We start from the raw sequence: 23,054 nt of genomic DNA, 5'->3' as shown, positions 1-23,054 counted from the left end.
TCCGGAAGTGTTCCAGGCCTCTAGGGGGCGCGCTACGTGGAACAGATTGATGTCTGACCAGACATAGAGGGAACGAACAAGAGTGCTGCAAATTGAAGCCGGAGGAAACGAAGTTGATCGAAGTGGAAAAAGACGATATATAAAAAGGCAAGTTTTGTTTTGATACAAAGAGCGTCATATTTACCCAGCTAGCGTTAGCTTGTTTGGTGAAAGAGCTTGCAAGTCAAAGAGACAGCACTGTCTGTGCACCTAAATGTAACTCTTGACATCATATAGATATATTATAGGTGCAGAGAGGAGTTGGTTTATTGTGCTTCAATGTAAATCCTAATGTGAGAGTTAAAGGACGGTCAACAATATAATGTACCTTGGTCAGTTTGGATTTATCGTGGCATTTATTCTTAATTAAAGTGAATTTATTTTATTTCAGTCAGTCATTTGTGTGTTGTATGCAGGTGTGGGACATTCCAAATGTTCCAAAAGTGAGCACCTCCACGAATGGACAACAGTTTGCAGGGTAAATAAAACATTGTCAACATATTATTTTGTGCCACAAGAAGCAGAATGTTTTAACAGTACAGTAGTTTGAATATATTTGTTGTTAACCTTTATCAGACCTCTCAGGCACCCACAACCAGCGTCTGATCGGGTAAGACTAATTACAAATGTAATTATACCATGTAGGGTTTGAATTTGTGAACATGAAATCAATAAAATACCTTTGTGTGCACTTATTTCCTGGGTAAAAATAGGATGGAGCACCAACCCCATTCCAGGAAGAGGTCCCAGTCTGCCCCGGGTCAGAACCACTTCTATAGGTAACGAGGTTGACAGTTGCCATCGTGACACAGTTGTTTGCTGTGTATCTTTATTTTACATTTGTTTGTTTGTATAGCCTCCAATCACAGTGGGTAACATTGCCAGGAAGCAGAACAATTATACTTTTATACATTTCCAAATGACACCCACAACATCTGACATCTTAGTGAAGACAATACAAAAAACACCCACAAATATTTTTCAAAGATCAGATATTTTTTGTTGCATCCATTTCAAATGTTTACAAGGATTGTGCAGGAGTATGACAAAAGTGCTGTTGTCAGTTTAGAACGCAATGTATTGAAAAAACAGGAAGAGGATCGACATCCTTTTGTAAATATGACTGTCATGCATATATTAGGTATTTGAAAGTAATTATTCAACTGTCTTCTCACTGCAGCAACTACACAACTGTGTATGCACTTATCATTATTGATAGCCAGTCTGAGCCAGAAGACAGAATGGAGCAAAGGTATTAATTGTTACTATTACCACTTAATTTTTCTATTCTATACTGTAAATCGTATTACTAGCTTCATCATTTAATATTACAATACATCACTTTGTCTTTCCCAGCACAGAATATCTGACTGCGGCACACATTGTTTCAGAACTCTCTGCAAAAATAACAAATACATCTTGCAGCAGGTTCAATATTAATAGAGCCAGTGTGTGCGATGGAGCAATCCGCGGCTTCAAAGGTGCCTCATTCGATCCCTCTCATGAGATGTCAGTTAAGTTCACTGATGATGAGGGACACACTGAGGATGGAAAGGACAATGGTGGTCCCAAGCGTGAGTTCCTGACCCTCCTTATGGAATGCCTGAGAATGAAGAAAACATCACGTCAGCAACTGTTTGTGCCCCATGGCGGTGTGACTTTCCCAGCTGCTCACTGTCTCAAAATCTGATTCTAAATGTATAATGTTCTCTATAAAGATAGAACTAATACACAATTATGAATGTATAATATAAGCTGTTTTGTGTATTTAATCATGCATTGGTCTACAATTTAATGATGGCTTCTACATATTTCACATAAACAGACAATGAAAAAATGTGTCCTTCATGCTGATAACTAGTGTATGCATCTGCCAATTCGTATTCTAAACAGAGTAGTGTGTTGAATCCTTATTTCTTGCATTTGAAACAGATACAATAAAAAAAGTGAACTTACTGTTGTGTTCAACTTCTGCCAAAAACTGTACATGTTTGCCACAGGAGCCACAGAACACTTGAACTGTCCCCAGATGCTGGCCACAGAAAGGACAAAACATGGCGGCCTGAAAAGACATACATTGACGTAGTAAATCCATTTAATCAAGGTTAATCAAAAACACATAGTCTAAATAGTGGTTAGCCTAAATAAATAGAAAGATACATCATGTTTACCGTTGAATCTGTGTTCTGTCTCTCCTTGAATGTCTCTATATTTGTTCTTGAGCATGTCTAATGCACACTACTCTCCTGTCATTACTTTGTCCCTCTTCACATGTTGTCACATCTCTCTCTCTCTCTGCTCATCTCTCTCTCTCTCTCGCTCCTGCTATGCTCTCCTCTCTCTCCTCTCTCCTCTCTATCTCTCTCTCTCTCCTTCTCTTCTCTCTCTCTCTCTCTCTCTACTCTCTCTCTCTCTCTCTCTCTCTCTCTCTCTCTCTCTCTCTCTCTCTCTCTCTCTCTCTCTCAATTCATAGCTTTATTAGCATGACCATAGTACAGGTAATTGCTAAAGCTCTGTATAGTTGGCAACATCTATACACAAATAATATACATATAAACAACTGCTAATAATTCAAATGTCCCTTTTTCCGCTGGGTACTCACTTTTAACAATGTTCTTCCTCACTTTATCTTCTCTCATCACGTGAAGCTCTCCTCAGCTGGTGTCAGTAGTTAGGCCACGCATAACGCTAGCCTATATAAATATGACGCTCTATGTATAAAAACAAAACTACCCTTCTTATATCTTCCTCCACTTAATGAACTTTCTTTTCCTCTCGATTCCATCACTCTTGTTCGTTCTCTCTATGTCTGGTCAGACATCAATCTGTTCCACGTAGCGCGCCCCCTAGAGGCCTGGAGCACTTCCGGAATGTTTTGTTTATGTGTTTTGGGATTTGTACGTGCTTTGGACTTTGCATATCATTTTGGTATTTGCAGCGTTTTTTTGTTGCGTTTGTTTTCGGGGTTTGTGTGTTGTATTTAGTTCGCAACATTTCTGTAAATGCAGCGTTTTTCTGTTGTATTTGTTTTCAGGGTTTGTTTGTTTTTCATTTCATTATTTGCAGGTGTTTCCTGCTTATGTATGCGTTTTGGGCAGTTGTTCCACAGTCACATGCATTCCGGGGGCCAGAGCGGGCGACGTTGAGGCGCATCTTAAACTGCTGGCTAAAAATAAACGTAAATACAGTAGGATTGTTATTCACGTCGGTGGTAATGATGTTCGTATACGCCAATCAGAATGCACCAAACTTAATGTGGAGTCGGTTTGTAGTTATGCTAAAACAATGTCGGACACCGTAATCTTCTCTGGTCCCCTCCCCAATCTGATCAATGATGACATGTATAGCCGCATGTCATCATTTCAGCGCTGGTTGTCTTGGTGGTGCCCAGCAAACAATGTGGGCTTCGTAAATAATTGGACAGCCTTCTGGGGAAAACCTGGTCTGATTAAGAGAGACGGCATTCATCCTACTTTGGAAGGTGCAAATCTCATTTCGGCAAACATTTCAGGGCTTTGTGGACTTAATCCATGACAAACTGGAGTTGAGACCAGGAGGCGGAGTCGCAGTCTTACACGCTTCTCTGCGCTCTCTCCTAGGCAGTCATCCATAGGAATCCCGAAACCAATAAAATACCCAATATTAGCGGTGTGTGTGTCTGCCCAAGGACAAGTTAAGGTAAAACCTAATAGAGGTGTCATACATAATAACCTAATAAAAGTAAATGTAACAACTACTACAGTGCAACAAAACAGGAATATTAAATGTGGTCTCTTAAACATAAGATCTCTAGCATCTAAAGCAATATTGGTAAATGATTTAATATCAGATTATAATATTGATATATATGCTGTCTCACTGAAACTTGGTTGAGACATGAAGAATATGTCAGCATAAATGAGGCCACTCCACCCAGCCATATCAATACTCATATTGCCCGAGGCACGGGCCGAGGAGGTGGAGTTGCAGCAATCTTTGACTCAAGTTTACTTATCAATACTAAACCAAAATTAAATTATACCTCCTTTGAAAGTCTCGTTTTTAGTCTTACGCATCCGACCTGGAAAACTTTGCAGCCAATCTTATTTGTTACAGTGTACCGTGCACCAGGTCCTTATTCAGAATTCTTATCTGAATTCTCTGAGTTTTTATCAACTTTGGTACTTAAAACAGATAAAGTAATTATCGTAGGTGACTTTAATATTCATGTTGATAAAAATAGCCTTACTGTTGCATATAACTCTATATTAGATTATGTTGGTTTTTGTCAGAGTGTAAATAAACCAACCCACTGCTATAATCACACTCTCGACCTTGTTCTGACTTATGGTATTGAAATTGAGCAACTACTAGTCGAACCGCATAATCCTGCTTTATCCGACCATTTCTTAGTAACTTTTGAAGTACTGTTACGAGACTACAAAGCATTAGTCAAAAGCTCCTGCAGCAGAAACCTATCTGTTAGTGCTATAGCCAAATTTAAGGAAGAGATTCCACCAATACTTAACTCGATAGCATGTCTGCATGTAAGGGAGGAAACTTATACAAAATGTACACCACCCCAAATTGATCATGTTGTTGATAGTGCTACAGATGCGCTGCGAATAAAATTAGACTGTTGCTCCTTTGAAAAAGAAGAAAATAAAACAACATAGATTAGCTCCATGGCATAATGCCGAAACCCGCAAAATAAAGCAAAAGTCGAGACAACTTGAAAGGATATGGCGTTCCACTAAACTTGAAGAATCTCGTTTAATTTGGCATATTACTCTCAATGAATATAAGAAAGCACTGCGTAAAGCGAGAGCAGCCTACTACTCTTCATTAATAGATGAGAATAAGAATAATGCAAGATTTCTTTTCAGCACTGTAGCCAGGCTGACAGAGAGCCACAGCTCAATTGAGCCTTCTATTCCCATAGCACTCAGTAGTAATGATTTTATGTGCTTTTTTAATGATAAAATTGTTACTCTTAGAAACAAAATTAATGACCTTTTGCCTTTGACCAGTATAGTGTTATCAACAGCTCCCAGAAACGTAAGTTCTAATATTACACTAGATAGTAAACTAGAATGCTTTTCAGCCATAAACCTTGAACAATTAAATTCAATGATTCTCTCTTCTAAACCATCAACGTGTATGTTAGACCCAATTCCAACTAAGCTGTTGAAGGAAGTTTTTCCATTAATTAGCACTTGTTTATTAAATATTATGAATATGTCTTTATTATCAGGCTATGTTCCACAATCATTCAAAGTAGCAGTGATAAAACCGCTTCTTAAAAAGCACAACCTCGATCCAGAGGTTTTAGCCAATTATAGACCTATTTCCAATCTTCCGTTCCTCTCAAAAATTCTTGAGAAAGCGGTCGCAAAACAGTTGTGTGATTACTTAAAAAACAATGATTTATTTGAAGATTTTCAGTCTGGCTTTAGAACACATCATAGCACAGAGACAGCTCTGGTTAAAGTCACAAATGACATTCTAATAGCCTCAGACAAGGGACTTGTCTCTATTCTTGTCTTGCTCGATCTCAGTGCTGCATTTGATACTATCGACCATGATATCCTATTGCAAAGACTAGAGCACTTAGTTGGCATACAGGGAACTGCTTTAGACTGGTTTAGGTCCTATCTATCTGAACGCTCTCAGTTTGTACGTGTCAATGATGAATCTTCCATTCAGCCCCTAGTTTAGCTGATATAGGCTTAGTTTGTCGGGGGACATCTTACTTCTTCCTTCTCTCTGTCTATACTTGTGTATATATGCCGTGTGTATACAATTTACACACGGCATCTATTGCACGTCTGTCCGTCCTGGGAGAGGGATCCCTCCTCTGTTGCTCTCCCTGAGGTTTCTCCCATTTTTCCCTTTAAACTGTGGGTTTTCTCCGGAAGTTTTTCCTTGTACGATGTGAGGGTCTAAGGACAGAGGGTGTCGTATTGTCATACTGATATTTTGTACAAACTGTAAAGTCCACTGAGACAAATGTAACATTTGTGATATTGGGCTATATAAATAAACATTGATTGATTGATTGATACTTGTGTACTCTCATGTTCCGATTAACCCAGCTTCCCCAAATGTCTTTCTTTTTGGTGTCTGTATACGCCGGGATCCGGAATCATGGATGATCCTGCGCTCCTCTGTCCTGGATCTTGAGTCGTGGCTGTGGTCCTGGATCATAGGTCCTGGATGGATATCCTCGTGGATTCATCTTCCTATTATACACACATGCATTTCCAAACATTTGGACTACCTATGTTGCAAATGTATTATCTTTTCAATTTACACACGGCATCTATTGCACGTCTGTCCGTCCTGGGAGAGGGATCCCTCCTCTGTTGCTCTCCCTGAGGTTTCACCCATTTTTCCCTTTAAACTGTGGGTTTTCTTCGGAAGTTTTTCCTTGTACGATGTGAGGGTCTAAGGACAGAGGGTGTCGTATTGTCATACTGATATTTTGTACAAACTAGGGCCGGGACTTGATTAAAAAAATTCATCTAATTAATTAGAGGCTTTGTAATTAATTAATCGAAATTAATCGCATTTTTAATCACATATAAATATTTGACCTGAGAACAGTGAGAAGCAATTTTTTTCACATGGATTTTAGTATACCATTAGGCGCATTCACACCGCAGTACTTTTCCCACAAAGGTTCATGAGAACTTAGTTCATGAGAACTCTTTGAACCTGGGGGAGGATTAGGCAAATGAAGCCGCTGACGTCACTTGTTCTTCTTCTGCTTTGGGTTTACTGGCAGGCCGCAAACCACTTCACGGCGTATACTGCCGCCCAAAGTCCCCGGGGTTGGGGACTGGCTTCAGTAGAAGCTGCTGGGACTCCCAGCAGCTTCTACTGAAGCCTTCCGAGTAAATCGCCAGAACGCCGACACCTCCTCATCTCCACCGCTCCCATGTTTTATTTTGTGTTGCCATAAGTTAGTCTCTCTGCGTTTCTGCGCTGGGCTAATGCTAATGCTAACAATGCTAATGCGAGGATAATAAAATGGCGGCTTCACAAAACTTTTTGGGAGTTTTACGGGGCGTGGTTTGCAATCCGCCCTGCCAATCAGACATATAGCTCTTTTCTCACAAGAGAGCCGTACGAAATACCCTGCTCTCTAGCAGGGACTTTCGTGGGGGTAAAAAGGTTCTCATGAACTAATTTTAGTACCGGCTCTTTTTGGTGTGAACGCGATAAAAGAGGCTAACGTCCACACTAGCTTCCACGCTAGCTGCTATATGTTTTGCATTGAGGTGATACTTGAGGCTTGATGTGCTGCGGTGATATGCGAATTCCTTTTTGCATAATTTGCACACAACCGTGCTCTTATCGACGCTTCCATCCGTCCGTTTTTTAAAACAACATTTCCCACTGTTGTTCACTGTGGTTTGTTGTTGTCTGAAGTCATGAACGTTAGTTGGTGCTCCAGTATAATCGGTACGCCTGAAACTCATCCAGTGAGAAACGTTCCGCAGTGCAAAAATAAGTGCGATTAAAATGCGTTAATTTTTTTAACGCGTTAATTTTTGTGTAATTAATTAATCTTAATTAACGCGTTAAAGTCCCGGCCCTAGTACAAACTGTAAAGTCCACTGAGACAAATGTAGCATTTGTGATATTGGGCTATATAAATAAACATTGATTGATTGATTGATTGTTCCGCGTTTGCACCTGCCGGCCACCGTAATTTTGTACCCATTTTTGTTTTGTATCAATGTGATTTGGCGTTTTTATTCTTCGGTTTTGTTTCACTGCTATACAACCAGGGCCGCCTTAATGCACGGGCTGACCTGGGCTGAAGCCCAGGGGCCTACGGAGATCGGGGGCCTATCATGAGCCAATAAAAAAAAAAAAAAAATTCAAATATATATATTTTTTTCCGGGTGTTTTTTAAAAATTTTAAATAAACAAAGTCTTGGCTTTCAGAATATGAAACTTTTATTTCCAAAATCACATAATAAATACATTTTTGAAGCTTGTAAAGGGAAGATGACAGCACTCACTCGCCACCCTGCACTTCCACAGCGCCGCCCCCCCTCCCTCCGGCTGAAATTATGAATGTAAGGCGTATAGTAATCATAGATAACACGGCAGGGTCCGTTACAGTTTGTTTTCATCTGATTTCAATTAAACAAAGTCTTGGCTTTCAGAATATTAAACTTGTTTCGGCAAATTCAGATGATAAATACAACTTTGAAGCTTGTAACATAAATACAAGCGGAGAACGGAGTAACTTGACGTCACAGCAGGCATAACAACAGCCTGTGTTTCTCGTGAGCGTTTTCCCCGGGAAACAAACACAATACACACAAACACAAAAGGACACACACACACACACACACACACACACACACACACACACACACACACACACACACACACACACACACACACACACACACACACACACACACACACACACACACACACACACACACACACACACACACACACACACACACACACACACCACACACACACACACACACACACACACACACAACACACACACACACACACACACACACACACACACACACACACACACACACACACACACACACACACACACACACACACACACACACACACACACACACACACACACACACAAGCAGGGGCGGACTGGGACTACAATTCAGCCCTGGAAACTGACCCAGTCCGGCCACATGAAATGTCAAATGTTAGAAATCCGCTGTTTATTATTTAAAGTTTTACGTCCGATTCGCTCCTTTTTTCATCTCAGTACACAGCTCCAGTTTGGGCATTGGCCTGTCATCAGATTTCCTTTTTAGTTGCTGCTGTAGCGGAAGTTTAGTAAAATTATTTTTGATGAAATACTCCACCCTCCATAATTGCACTTGCTTCAGTTGCTTGCTACTTTTTAAGGGCAGTGATGACAGTTACAGTATGAACTGAAGTTGATGCGATTTGGTTGGATTGTGAGGCATGACGTGAGCCTCATCTGATTGGTCAATCCCTCCATTTTTTTTCACCAAGGGAAGCCAATTTCGGCTGGCCTCTCACAACAGAGTGCAATCTACTGTTTCACCATAACATCTAGAGGGGCGCTGTTTCACTCTTTGTAAAATACTCTGAGAATGGGGGAGAGACGGGCCGGCAGCATAATTACCGAAACTAAACGAAGTGTTTTTATGTATTTATTAATATTATAACTTCAATACAAAAAACAGGGGAAGCCTGGCATCCCTTGGCCTCCAGGAGAAAACGCCACTGAGTTCAAGGGATAATTCTCACCCACCTCTTGCTCTTGCTCTGCACTTGTATGTGCCAGTTGAGCTGGTTCTTCCAGCAGCTCAACTCTGTCCCTCATCATGAACGCAGGGCTGGCTGTATATCTGAACTCGTGCCCTCATCATGAACTTCATCATCTTGCACTTGTTCTAAGCTGCTGCTGCTGATAGTGCTTGTAGCAGCGCTGCTGCCAAAAAGGTCTGTCAATTTGCCACATTTATATGCTTCAACTGCGAGTGACTTCACCTTTTTTTCTCTTGCCTTCTCGGCCCCACCTTTTTCTTTTCGTTTTCTTTGATTTTTAACCATGTTTTTCCATTCTCCCTGTCTGCCGTGGCGTCTAATCCCTTCTCTTCATGTGGCCGGTCTTTTTTCTTCTTCGTGTGTGATTATTTGACATAAAAACCACACAACTGCATTAGCGGCCGCTGTCGCCCTCTGTCGGCTGTCAGCGCAATTTAAATGATGACGTTAAACCTTTTTTTTTTTTTAAAGTGCCGGCCGTCAACGCCGCTTGACGACCGGCCGTTCTGTGGTTCTCCAGATTCTACAGATGGCCAGTCCGCCCCTGCACACAAGCTTCCTTCAGACCAGTAATCCAAACGCAAATATATTCCCTCCATACTATTTTGATCATTTGCTCCGCTAATCAATCAGATCGATGGATTCCAGAGATTTTTCTCAAAAATGATGACTCCGCAACAGTCAGTGGGCACCACTTAACAGCCAATCAGAATGAGAATATGTTTCACATGTGACTTATTCAAATTGCGAGTGATTGAGTGACAGGTGAAGGTTGTTTAGGAGAAAATGTCGGAGAAGAAAAAGTTTGAGAGTGGCGCTCGGAAAAGGAAATTGTTGAGGGAAAAGGAGTTTCGAGACAAGCAGCTATTACAAAACATGCCGAAGTTTACAGATTATTTTAAACCTGTAGGCCAGGATGAGGAGGAAGGACAGATGAGTTCTGTACCGAGCGGCAGCGGTGCCGGCCGCGAGGCCTTGGAGCCAAGTAGGCCGTCTGGTTCTGATAGCGATGGAGTAGCTGGAGTAGCGGGAGAGGAAAAACAGACAGGAGGGACATTATCCGTTGGAGGAGATGGGAGGACGACGAGGACTTACTACGTGGAGGGGAGCCAACGGCAACCGGACAGATACATGAGGGAGGCCCGATACGTCACTCATCTGGAGGAGAGGACCATGCGCGCGTAGAGCAGAGTGGAGAAGTGCGATCACAGAGCCTGCCGAGGCTATAAATGACTTTGATTTGTTGTTTAAATAGGGGGCCTACAAAAACTATCAGCCCCAGGGCCTGATGGCAGGTTAAGGCGGGCTTGTATACAACTAATTGACCTTTGGGGACAACCATATTGAATGATACATTCTGTACAAAAACCTCATCTACTGTTGAGTATTTTTGCACAATTGTTGAAGACTTTTACCTTAAACCAGATGTCCGATTACCAACATTATATTGCAGGATGTGGGAGACAGAAATCTTGGGTTAAAAATAAAATTTGGGTGAACCAACTCTTAACAAACTTAACATGCAGTTTTATGAGGTGAATGCCACAGTTAAAGTGAATGCACTTTGCCTCTGCTGAATTATCTCTTACATAATCATTTCATAGTTCAACTACATGCTGCCATCAGTTTCCTCGGACGCAGAACTTTATTCAGGGTAAAGTATCACATGCACTGATAGACAATAATTAATAGACAGCAACCGATAAAGCTGTGGCACTTCTCTTTTTTACCGCTGTAACACAAAAATACACAAACAATGCAGCAGGCCCGGTTAGAGTTCAGTGCAGCTCAGGTTCACTGAGGCAAATGTTAAGGCTTATCTTTAATTCAGTCAGTGTAATGTAGAAGATATTCCAAAGAGGCGTGTTCCTCGTCTCCGTACTAAAACACACCACAAAGACACACTGTTAAACAATAACCATTTATTCACACACTGTAATGGGACTCAAAACAAGCGTGACAGAGTGAGGGAGGGTGGAGAAATCTTTAAATTATACATGAGAGAAAACTTACAGATGATTTTAGTTTGCACTTGGTACAAAGTACATGTGTCAGTCTGGCTGGAGCAGATAGCGAGGCATTATTATTTAAACTTCAATCACACGCAGCTCCTTCAAGAATGATGTCAGTCTTCTTTCATTCATTCTCTGCAGCTTATATTTTATCATCATTCTTACTAAATGATTTATTTTCCCCCTCATCCATAATTGCAGTGCTGTTTCAATATTTGCTTTGAATTACACAAACGTGGCCAAAACTACACACAACACCTCACAAGTAAAAAGGGTTTCCCTGTACAAAATCCATCTTAAAAAGCAAACACACATACAATGGCACGCTTTGCTTAGCAGTGAACAACGGAGATGGATGAACAGGCTTCCCAGCTGAGCCATTTATTCACGCATGCTTCTACGCACACGTGTCACACTCAAACTCTTAATTGTAAAAAATGAAACTTCAACAGAAGATGAAATGTGTGGGGTTCGGCTCAGTGCAAGCATTATGGCTCGGGAGGCTGTGGTATAAGGAGCGCTGACAACAGGCAGTAGACGGTAAAAAACATGGTTTTCATATATTCCGACCCCAACCCCGAACATCACATAACGCTCTTAGAAACCACGCAACACTCTCACTGAGAATGCCTTCACTTCTAAAAAACCTCCGCCCACACTCTGTCCTTTTTCAAGTTCGAAAAATGTGATTATTGATTGTTACTTTTTTCTTTCCCTCTGTGGTAGTGTTTTACAGCTCCGTGTGTGTGTACATGTACCAGTCTGTCAACAACAGCTGCTCCCTTCTGTGGCGTCTCTGAATGACGCTCCTCAGCCTTGTAGTCCTTCTCCCCCTGTGGGAGACCCTGAAAGGGAGTGCATGCGTGTGTCTTTGTGCACTTATGTGTAAATACAGAAAAACAGTGAAGAAGGTTGTGCAGAAATTCCATGTTCCCGAGTTCGAATGCTCTCCTCAACATTTACAAACATGTAGCTCTCGTCGGAGAGTCTCTGGAATAGGCCAGTGTGAATGTGTGGAAACGAGAACTGTGTGTGTGGGCACAGTGACACAGAGGCGTAACAGAGCAGGAGAGCAACACACACACACTCGTCAACACAGTGAGGATCTTTGTGAACGAGGGGGGAAGGCGAGTGAGAGGTGTAGGTTTAGTTCTTTGGTGCTGCTTCGTCACCAGTCTGTCCCACGTCTCCTCACCCTGTCCCCCCCCTCTCCCCCGGCGCCGCCTGCTCTGTCTCCTTTAGTCCAAACACACACCGGGCCCCCTCCATTATTGTGTAATTGTGAGTGTCATTTTGTGCAGGTTTAGTCTCTAGAGTCAAACGAAGGAGGAGAATCCGGTCACGGGGGTGCGTGAGCCGGGGGGCGGGTTGGTGTTGGGGTTCACGTGCGTGAGCGCCGGTTGCCCCGTGGGCGTGTACGCGCCGCCGGTGCTGTGCTGCGTCACCACGGTCTGGTAGTACGGCTCCGTGTCTGCGGTGGCGCACTCCTCGTATCCGAAGGGAGAGCCGATGGGCTTCAGGGTTTTGGGCTGCCGCTTCCAGGAGTTGTAGTAGGTGGGGTCGCTCATGTAGTGGTTGACGAAGGAGTGCTTGGGCTGCTCGTCTTCGTAGTCGCTGTCAGTTAACTACGTACAAACACACAGCAGATTTTAGTTTATCATAGAGAAAGACAGGAAGGAAAGTGCAGATTAAGGTCTAAGCTAAGGTGTCTGCACATCGGTGGTTGACAGTAGAGGAATATATTGTATCTTGATGCTATATTGTATTCCCACCCAGAAGTTATCATCGCAGTGAACACCACTTTTATGATTTTCGAAGCGTATAAACGTCATGAAACGAAAACTTTCATTGTGATGAAGTTTGATTTAGCTAAAAACCTCTGTAGTGTCCTTTAGCCTTGTGTTGAGATCTTCATATGAAGTGAATACTTAAAACGAAAGTTAATTGAGATCATGGTATGAAGTGAATACTTAAAAAACGAAAGTTAATTAATAAATCATACATGATCAATCATATTCTTGTATAAACCCATAATGAGAATGCTTCTTGACGGTTTTTGAATATGTATGTGCTTACAATTTTTTCTGTTGCTATTTTGATAACTTTGCGTTTTGAAAAGAGGGTGTTGTGAGTTTTCATAGTATGTTTAATACTTAAAAACGAAAGTTAGTTATAATCAAATATAATCAATTATATTCTTGTATAACCCACAATGAAAATGCTTCATATTTTAGGTTTTTCTATAGTTACAGTATAAACAAAACAAAGTGGTTTGTTTAGGTTGAGTTTTCTTCCTCTCCTCTGGCAGCAGTCCACAGGGAGGGGTGGCTCCAGGCTTAAGGAGAAACACATTAGAGGCCAAAGAGAGTTCATGTCCTTTTCACCCTAACATGGGAAGGTGTGTCTCATGTCATAAAGCTATGGAACATGTTGAGACATGTTCAGCTTTGTACATTAGTGGGCATGCGCAGTTTTCCACAAATTGGGTGTAGAGGAGGAGTTTGTTTTTTGGGTTTTCGATCCAGTTTTTTTAGTATAAAGAGACTGGTTTTTTGAGAGAGCGCGAGAGAGAGAGGGGGGTTACCCCTGGTAGACTCTCTCCCGGTAGGCTGTGTGCTTCAGAGCTGGGTAACTAGCTCTCGGTAAGGTTCTGCCAGACGGGGTAAATATCTCTCGAATTTCTTGGTTGTTGGCTGAGTGGAATGATTTGATGAGAGATGTGTTTGTGAATATTATAAATACCGCCATCTGTGGGGAAAATCTCGCCCCCGAATTATTGCGGACAGGTATGGGTTTTTGAGTGTTAATCCGCCGTCTGTGTCGGAAAAAACGGTATGAAACTGATGTGAATTGATTGATGAATGGAAAGTTGAATGCGCTTTTTATGGTCACCGGTCTTTTTACGAGGAAATACCTCTAAATTCTATCGGGAGAATTTTAAAATGTCACAACTGAATGGGGCAGTTGAAATTAAAACATTTTGGTAATAAATGTAAGACTGTGAATTAAAGTTTCATATTTGAACATGATCACAGCACCAGGTTTTTAGTATGATTATAATGTTGTAAAGAGAGAAGGTAAAAACCCTGTATTAGTTTGGACCTATTTTTCTTCAAATAAACTGAATCCCACCAGTTGGATTGGGATAATTTAAAAGACACCTGTGCTCTCCTCTCCTGCTTCAAAGGTAAGATTGCACCCTGCCACACACACTTAGGTAGGAGCACACTCCATTTACTGATATCAAAATCCTTCGGGATCGCTTAAACAGATTAAAAAAGAGTTGTCTGAATTGAAACAGCAGTTAATTGAACCTTGGTTCTTCGGGGGGTTAGGAAGAGGTGAGATCTTGCTGACGTTGGTGGATCTGAGCCAAGCAGCAACCTTACATAGACTCAATAACTTCGGAAAGGTCAATTAGTAGGTCAGAGTAATTTACCGGAATAAATTATCAGGACCTCTCCGACTCTAAACATGGCGCCCAACGTGGGGCTCTGTGAAAAGTAATATTTTTACAGAGTCAAAATACAAGAACCAAAACGACCTAGTGAAAAAAGTCGATGAGTACAAATCAGCGAAATACAGGCTGAAAGTCTTGTTAAAATACCTACCCCAAATCCTAGAATATATAATTAAACCTAAAAGTGTAGTAATTTAAGTTAATACTATTGCACCGGACTGAGGGTTATATTATATTGGATATTGCTGTCTGATAAAGAAGCTAAAGTAGGTTCATCTTCCCCTAGCCAAATTGAGAAGCCCCTGTGGTCCCTTTAACACAGGTTTAGGTGGCTATAGTGAAGTCAGCCGTAGGAGCACTGCTCAGTACCTGTCCAATTACTTTGAAACTTATAGGTAGGACTTGACAAAGAGCTGCGGTTTGAACTTTTGCGTTAAAACATAACGTGGGGAAGAGTTAATGGGAGATTTAATAAAGATAAACATAGGTCAAAAGGTCCCTATGCTGTTGAAAAAACTCGAAGTTCGGTACATAACACTCTTAGCTGAGGTACCCGCATGTACTAGCTGAATCCAGAAAGAGAACCTAGAACCAAGTGACGGTATAGTCGGACTGTACACCCGGCGGGAGTAAAGCCTAGGAACTTGCATGTGTATAAAAGAGTGAACGTAAACCCTTTAATACATTTTTGTGTTGTTTTTTAAAACAAACAAACAAAAATAAATAAATGGCGGACGAGGTTAGAACGCAGTTTTTAATGACTCGGAGCCAACCACACAGGGAGGGATACACAGAAGCAAAATCCGGAGCTTCTGCCCGCCCTGGTCAGCTTAGCCCAGACCCACGGGCGTACCGCGACCAAAATACGTTTCCTGTCAGACTACCGTTTGGACAGAGAGCAACAAGCAGGTGGTATAATGTCTGAGACCCTATCTCCACCATACAGGGATAAAAACTCACAACACTTGGTTAGCAATTACCTTTTGTAAGAAATATAAGGGTTTCAAAATGTCCACAGTTCAGTATTAACTGACATATTTCAGGCGTCTTGCCAAAGAAAATATATTTAAAAAAATACTTTTAGACGAGGGAACTGGAAGAGCTAAAATGCTGTCTTATTCCTTATATTTGTTTTCCTTTTGTTTTTATTTGACAGCATTAGACAGGAAACATGGGGAGAGGTGTGAGTTAAACCAAGACACTGAGATGACATGGTACTCTGCTCAGATGTCTCTTCTTAGCCGCTATCTTTGGCTGAATCGGTGGAGGCAGAAGGTTGGACACAGCTCAGTAATTTAGTCATTTAGTGTACTTTCTTTTCACTGTTCACCTCCACCTTTACTTTTCGTCCTCCACGGCAGATAGTACAAAGAACTCAATATCTACTTTCACAAAACATTTTGTAGGACGGCCAGTAACACAGGTTCCTCCCCTTTAAATGTAAGACAGGGATACAGAGAGAGAGTGTTACCTCTGACTCTGAGACCTCGGTGGGTTTCTCAGTGAGCGTGGTGCTCTCAGTCAGCGCGGCTCCGTTATAGTTGTTACAGATGTCCTCGTCAGAGTAGTGAAGACCACCTGGACTGGGCCTGGGAGGAGACCTGGACACACACACACACACACACACACACACACACACACACACACACACACACACACACACACACACACACACACACACACACACACACACACACACACACACACACACACACACACACACACACACACACACACACTATAAATGCAACATCTACAAAAAATCCAATAACTGAAACAACTCCAGGAAGATAAGTGTAGGTGTGTGTGTGTGTGTGTGTGTGTGTGTGTGTGTGTGTGTGTGTGTGTGTAGGTGTGTGTGTGTGTCTGAGAGCCCACCTGGTCCCGTTCTTCTTCAGGAAGGAGTTCTTGTTGTTGATCGTCCTGCTGTTGAGCTCCAGAGCAGTGAAACCTCCGTTGTCCAAGGTTACCGACTCCTCCGCTGTGGACACGTGCTTCCCTGGAGGAAGATAGAAGGTAAAAGAAACCAGATGGACGAGTGTCAGATAAAAACTTAAATTAAAAGCAGTTCAGTCACTTGTATGTGGCTGAGAATGTTTTAAAAATGAAATTGAACCACTGTTCTCTGAGTTTATGTGCACCTCTTGTTTTATTCATGGTGCGTTCAGTTACCTCTCAGGAATGACAATAAGGAGCATATTAAACCAGGATGCATCATTTGGCGCTCTCAACACAGCAGTAATTTATCCACTAATAACCACAACAAATGGAACAATAAAGGAAACAATATCATTTTAAATTGGGAGAAAGATGATTGAATGATTCAAGGTAATCTGAACCAAAACAACATCTGTTGTTTCCCACGGTCTCATTGATTTTTCTCTAGTTTTAGTTTTGTGTGTGCTCGTCCTGCCTCAGGGCTAACTTTAGATTACAGATGTTGGCATGTGCACACACACATGTGTAAAAGCAATGCTGCGCCCACAATGGGGAACATCACAGGAACCCTGAGAGGAGCAGAAACTCTCATGAAAACAGGAAGAAAAGCATCAACACAAAGAGCCGACTCTTTAAAGAAGTTACTGACATCAGACGGAACAACTTTTTTGTTATAATGAGGAGGGAGTTTGTCCTTCAATGCATGTCAGTGAGCCTCCTTGAGTAACACTCTGAGTTCTCCGCTCCAGGCTGCTCGCTCCCTGCCTTACCCTGTGGAGGTGGGGCACACCAAAATATAATAAAGCCGTCCAGATTTGAGTATAAAAAACTGGAAAACATTTATTTTTTTCTGTGAGGAAACGCGGCTTACAATGTGAGAAGCTCCTGATGTTATATAATGTTGGTGTGTGGAAATATCAGCTTAGACATTAAACTGAAACATGTCTCAAAGTATCTGCTCTTACAACAAGCCACAGCATTAAGCAGTCTCTTTCAGGTAAAGGTCATGACAGATATTCTGGAGAAAGATTGATGATATTTTAAACTCAAAACTGAATCCACTTAAAATGACATTTTAGTTTGCTCTAGTTTTAATTGTATTTTTTTTAATAAATAGCATTACCCAAATTAATAAAGAACATTGATTAAATAGTTTCACCATTACTCTTACATTCATATTGTAAGGAAATAACAGCTAGGTAATTTAAATCTTTATCCTCCTGGAGATGATGTTTCCTGAGATGCTTCAGGGTCTGTTTGCCCTGCAGGAGCGAGGCCGACCTTCCTCTCCTCTCTGACAGGTGATCCGGTTTGAACCGGACCGCTAGAGGCCATTTCCCTCTACATCCAACACAACTGAACTGATGCATGTCACACTGTTAGAAATCCATGAAGGGAAGATGTGGTAAGTCTATGATTGATAAATGCATCCCGAGGCAAAAGCCACCCTGGAGATCCCCACTCTGTCCTCCTGTGAAGTATTACATCACATGTCTGCTGGGAACACACACCTGTCCCACAGGCTTTGTACTTGCTGCTGTGTCCGTGCAGCAGCAGAGTGAAGACCAGCACGAGGATGAGGATGATCCCCACCAGAGCCATGACCAGCAGGAACCACCACTCCTCGTAGAACGGACGCTCGGACAGCGCTGCACACAGGAGGGAGGGGAGGAGGAGGAACACGTGAGAGAGGAATATATAATGGACAGAATGTTGTCAGGATATAATACACACTGGATACTAAACGTAAAATATAAAAAAAACTATAAATAGGATGAAGAAAAGCAAATAAAGATAAAATGACAGAATAAATAGAACGCATTGCCTAAGATGGAAATAAAAACCCACTGAATAATACATTAAACAAAGTTAATTAGTCAGTATGAAAAGTTCTCCATTCTCTTACACTCTCTCTCTCTTTTCTAAATCAGTGGTTGAGATTTGAATTTGAAAAAACGTTTTTTTGCCTTGACTGTAATCTCTTCGAATGGGCGCCTAGGTCTCTGAGGCTATAAGAAACAAAACAGAATCAAACTTTTCCTTTGCTTTAAATCAAATGTAAGTTATAGTTTGTCCCCCAGGACCGGAAAACATTCTTTAAAGTCTGTTCATGATGTCTTTTAGAGGAAAGACTCTTTCTCTTCCTACTGATAGAAACAATCCTGCTGGTTCTTCAAACAGTTTGCACAGATTAGAAACAAAAATGGAGTCATGCTCTCTTTGCCTATAAACAGAGCTGTAGTTACACGCCTCTGCCTCTAGATGGCAGCAGACACACAGCCACAGTAACTTCTCAGTGTTGGCTGGAAATTCCATCAAACCCCAATCAGACAAGTTGGATCACCCTGGATATGTTCATTAGCCTGATCTCCAGCAGTGTGGGGGGGAGAGAGAGTGTGTGTTTGTGTGTCTGTTTACCAGCGAGAGCAGCAGAGGGTGTGCTGGGCTGTCCGTAACCATAGCGATTAACAGCGATGACTCTGAACTCGTAGCTGATCCCCGACCTCAGGCGCTCCAGTGGCACGGAAACGGATCGGCTGGTGGGGGGGAGGAGTCTGATGAAGGAGTCCCACACTCCTTCATCTGCAGAGCGAGGGAGGAGGGAGGGAGAGAGAGAGAGAGGGGTGAGTTGGGGGTCAATGGACAAGCAGACCATAGAGTAGAGCTCAAGTTGAAAAATATCCCTTTTAATTGTTAGAATATGATTGCAGAACATATAAATGGTCGATTTAGATGTAACTATTTTTGGCGATGATCACCGTTATTACTAGTAATAACGGGGTATAACCATTTTGAATATCAGTGGTAGAAGAAAACCAGAGTCTCCCCTCTCTCCTGCAGGATGCTACAAACGTTGCCTTTCTGTATTTTATACGTCTGGTAATCTTTATTGGGAAATTGCTGCTGACTTAATTTGCACAGCAGGTCTCAATGAATCTGGAGAAAGCTACACTCAGTGAGGTTTAGTGCCATCCTTTACCTCCCACTCAATCAATGATAGGAATCGGTGCACATGATGAAAAGCTGCATGTGAACGGACAGAGTGTGTGTGAGCCCACCTGATGGACGGGCTTCGATAACGTATCCGGTGACCGGCGCTGCACCCGTCTCTCCGTCCGACCAGTGGATGGTGAGTGCCGACGCCGCCTTGGTGATGGACATTTCTATAGGAGACCCCGGGGAGCCTGTAGTGTCAGAGAGGATCACACGTTAGCCAACTAAAAAAACATGGCTCACTGAGAACTACACCGGCACACACTAGTCTGTGTTGGATATGGTGTGTGTGTGTTACATGCTGTTGCCCCTCGTTTCTGTTATGTGCTTGTGATGTTATGTAGTAACGTGTGTTGTTTGCATTTTATTGTTGTCTTTTTTCCTTTCGCCTGTATCTACTTGTCTTTCATCCTTTTTTTATAACTAATGCTGTTGATGTATTGTGATTTTAAGGGTGTCCGTTATTATCTGGCCGGAGCTGCCGAACAGCTGGAAATTAGCAATGTTGGCTAAAGCGGCCCCACACTGGAAAAAATGCTGCTCCAAAAACAAGTTAAACATGAATGAAAACAAGCTGTTTTCACTTGAAATAAGTACACACATCTGACAATAGAACCAGTGAAAATGTGCTTGGTAAGATTTCTTGAAATAAGAGGGGATATTTAGATAAATCAGATCTTGTAATTAGCTGGGAAAAATTATTTTGAACTTTATTTGACCAGAATCAGGAAACGCTGTGTTACAATATAAGCCACACATGCTCAAAGGTTCTCTGTTTTCTGATGTTAGTAAAAAAATCATCTGAGATACATCTCAAAATAAGATTTTTCTGACTTAACAAGATGATGCATTGTCTAAAAACAAGATCCGATATCTCACTGCAGTGTTACTTCTGAAGTCATTATGTCTTATATCAGGTGTAAAGACATATTCTGACTAGATATTAGACAAATATACTGGGCAAGATTTCGAGTTTTTGTATTGCATTCACAGTTTTTTGTGACAGTCGATCAATGGGGACTGTCCACGACACTATAAACAAATAAATAAACTAACTTACACACAGTGAACTTATCCCAACCTTTACCAACATCACTGTTCAGTTTCATACAACCATACAGTCTGTCATCCCATAAATACAATTACAACACTGTCATGTTGAAACTGAGTAGGTTATAAAACCAGTGAGGGTCCATCAGTTCCATGTTTCCATTCATTGTCTATTAAATCAGCTGTCTAATGCATTGGTTTAAACACATTGCCCACTCATTCAAAGAGTTACTTTTGGTTAGTATGCAGCCCTAGTTAAGTCCCCATAATGGGACAAATGAACAGATGTTTGTCTTCGTGACACGATTAAGGAAGTAGACACACAGCAGGCTACCTTGCACGGGCTGAGCGCTGACGTTAGCGTGCACCGGCGGGCCGTAGCTGACGGTGAGAGCCTGAACACTGAAGGCGTACGTCGCTCCTCGGATCAGATCTCGGACCTTCAGCCATCTCTGCCAGCTGCCCCTCACGTCCACCGTCACCAGTTTACTCACTCCTGCTCTCACACACACACACGTTAAAAAGGTCAGTGTTTCCCCTCAACATGTTTTTATTTTTAGTTGCTTTAATATTCATTTTGGCCATGGCAAGCTGAAGTAAACCACTACCCTATGTTCTAAATAAGACTGAAAGCATTATTCATTTATTCCTGTTGATTTTCAATTTCTCCATGCACTTTAAACACAAGGTGCATATAATGTGTGTTGGCAAATTATGAAAAAAAGCAGTGTGTGTATCAAGACAGATAATGATAATAATAATGATCTTAAATAGTATATCAGGGCCAACAAAGGGAAAGGTCTAAAGTTAAATGACAAAAGAAAAGGGGGAAATCCACTACTTGAAGTGCGAAAGTTACTCTACCACAAACCCTTGAATTTCCCCCCAAAAATGTCTTCTTAAGTCAAATACACGAGGGAAATCGGTTTGGATCAGGTTATAAAATTGATCAGCAACATTTGTTCTCTCACTTGCCTCTCAGGGCTTCAATATGCATATCTGTGTATACAGCATGTGCGTGCCTACCTTGTACGGGCACAGTGGGCTGGTAGATGATCCTGTAGCCCTCCAGCTGTCCATTAGGAGTGAGGGGAGCCCCCCAGGACACATTCACACTCCCCCCGGTCACCTCTGAGAAGGACAGGTAGCTGGGAGCGCTGGGAGCTGAGGGAACATGAAGGAAGACGAATCAAACAACGTAACAAAAGCTATAAAACAATACTTGTTGATTGTATAACCATGCTGTCAGCACTGCCTACCAGACTGCATGGTGCGGGCCCCGCGGGGGTCGCTGGGGGGGGCCGTCTCCAGCTGTGTTGAAGGCCGTCAGAGTGACAAGGTACGGTGTGTAGCTGGTCAGGTTGGAGAGCTGCACCCGGGTGTCTGGGACAAAAATCACCTTGACCTTCTCACTCTGGTTCTGCTTGTCCCGCTCCCAGTAGTGGATCTGCAACACAGGAAAACACTGTCAATAACACTGCCTGGGTTTTACTCCAAACACCTTTCCTCTCCCTTATCTCATTTCTGCCAACTATATATCTCTTTTATTTTCCCTTTCCACCTGAGGTCTCCTAATCGATCCATATCATATATAAATGCTCAAGCGCTGTTTCATAAGTGGGAGAAGTATGTTATGGAGAGATATGTTTAGGCTTTAACTGGATTGGCCTTGATGTATAATTATTTTCTTCTGTATCAAGCAAAAGTATCTTGACCCTCATCCTGAAAACTAGGGTAAGCACAGCACCCAGAGCTATACAGTACTATTTGTCATATCTGACGGGCTTTTATTCTTTCCTTCCATTTTTTTCTTAATAACTTTATACCATTATTTTCTGAATTATTAGAGTCTTAATAGATAGAATAAAATAGAATAGAAACAGAAGATCTTTGCGATTGCTCCTAATTAACACATTATTAACACAACTAAGGTATTGGTAAATTGTCCTTTAAGTCATCATTTCATTATATTTTGTGTGATATTAAATGGCAGTTACAAGCATCAAAGAACTATAACAGAAAGCTCTAATATATGACCTGGTGCCTAATCATAACAAAGTCCCTGACAATTAACCAACAAGGCCTAACATCAGCCATGGTCGTTTAAGTAATGAAACCTAGATTTAGTGCAAAGAGTGCAAAGTATTTCTTATCCTCATACCACAACCCGTACATCATCCAACATGAGATGTGCTCATTTGAAGTGCTTCAGGTAATCAAACCATACAAAATGTATAATGTAGTCCATGTGTCACTGTCCATTCTCATGAGAA

The 23,054-nt window shown here is 41.8% G+C and overlaps 1 protein-coding gene and 2 long non-coding RNA genes across 3 annotated transcripts in view; 1 reads left to right on the top strand and 2 right to left on the bottom strand.

Moving 5' to 3' along the window:
• Positions 1 to 788: 788 nt before the first annotated feature.
• Positions 789 to 1,885, top strand: LOC117556215. Its single transcript, XR_004570510.1, has 3 exons — positions 789 to 818; positions 1,220 to 1,291; positions 1,396 to 1,885. It is a non-coding gene; the product is annotated as an uncharacterized LOC117556215 (long non-coding RNA).
• LOC117556216 lies at positions 839 to 2,093 on the bottom strand. The gene is made up of 2 exons (XR_004570511.1): positions 1,996 to 2,093; positions 839 to 1,642 (listed from the first exon to the last, which is right to left on the bottom strand). It is a non-coding gene; the product is annotated as an uncharacterized LOC117556216 (long non-coding RNA).
• A 9,141-nt stretch (positions 2,094 to 11,234) lies between these two features.
• The window catches only part of LOC117556124 (protein sidekick-1-like), a 276,166-nt gene continuing 264,346 nt past the window's right edge, over positions 11,235 to 23,054 (bottom strand). Inside the window, 10 exon segments of the mRNA XM_034231352.1 lie at positions 11,235 to 12,964; positions 16,271 to 16,400; positions 16,678 to 16,798; positions 18,249 to 18,386; positions 19,156 to 19,320; positions 19,797 to 19,922; positions 21,116 to 21,277; positions 21,808 to 21,945; positions 22,041 to 22,080; positions 22,082 to 22,228. Coding sequence (XP_034087243.1) covers positions 12,656 to 12,964; positions 16,271 to 16,400; positions 16,678 to 16,798; positions 18,249 to 18,386; positions 19,156 to 19,320; positions 19,797 to 19,922; positions 21,116 to 21,277; positions 21,808 to 21,945; positions 22,041 to 22,080; positions 22,082 to 22,228 — 1,476 coding nt within the window. The 3' untranslated portion in view covers positions 11,235 to 12,655.

This window comes from Gymnodraco acuticeps, unplaced genomic scaffold (genome assembly GCF_902827175.1).
Source record: "Gymnodraco acuticeps unplaced genomic scaffold, fGymAcu1.1, whole genome shotgun sequence".
NCBI classification, from domain to species: Eukaryota; Metazoa; Chordata; class Actinopteri; order Perciformes; family Bathydraconidae; genus Gymnodraco; species Gymnodraco acuticeps.
This window is presented reverse-complemented; position numbering and strand designations above follow the sequence as displayed.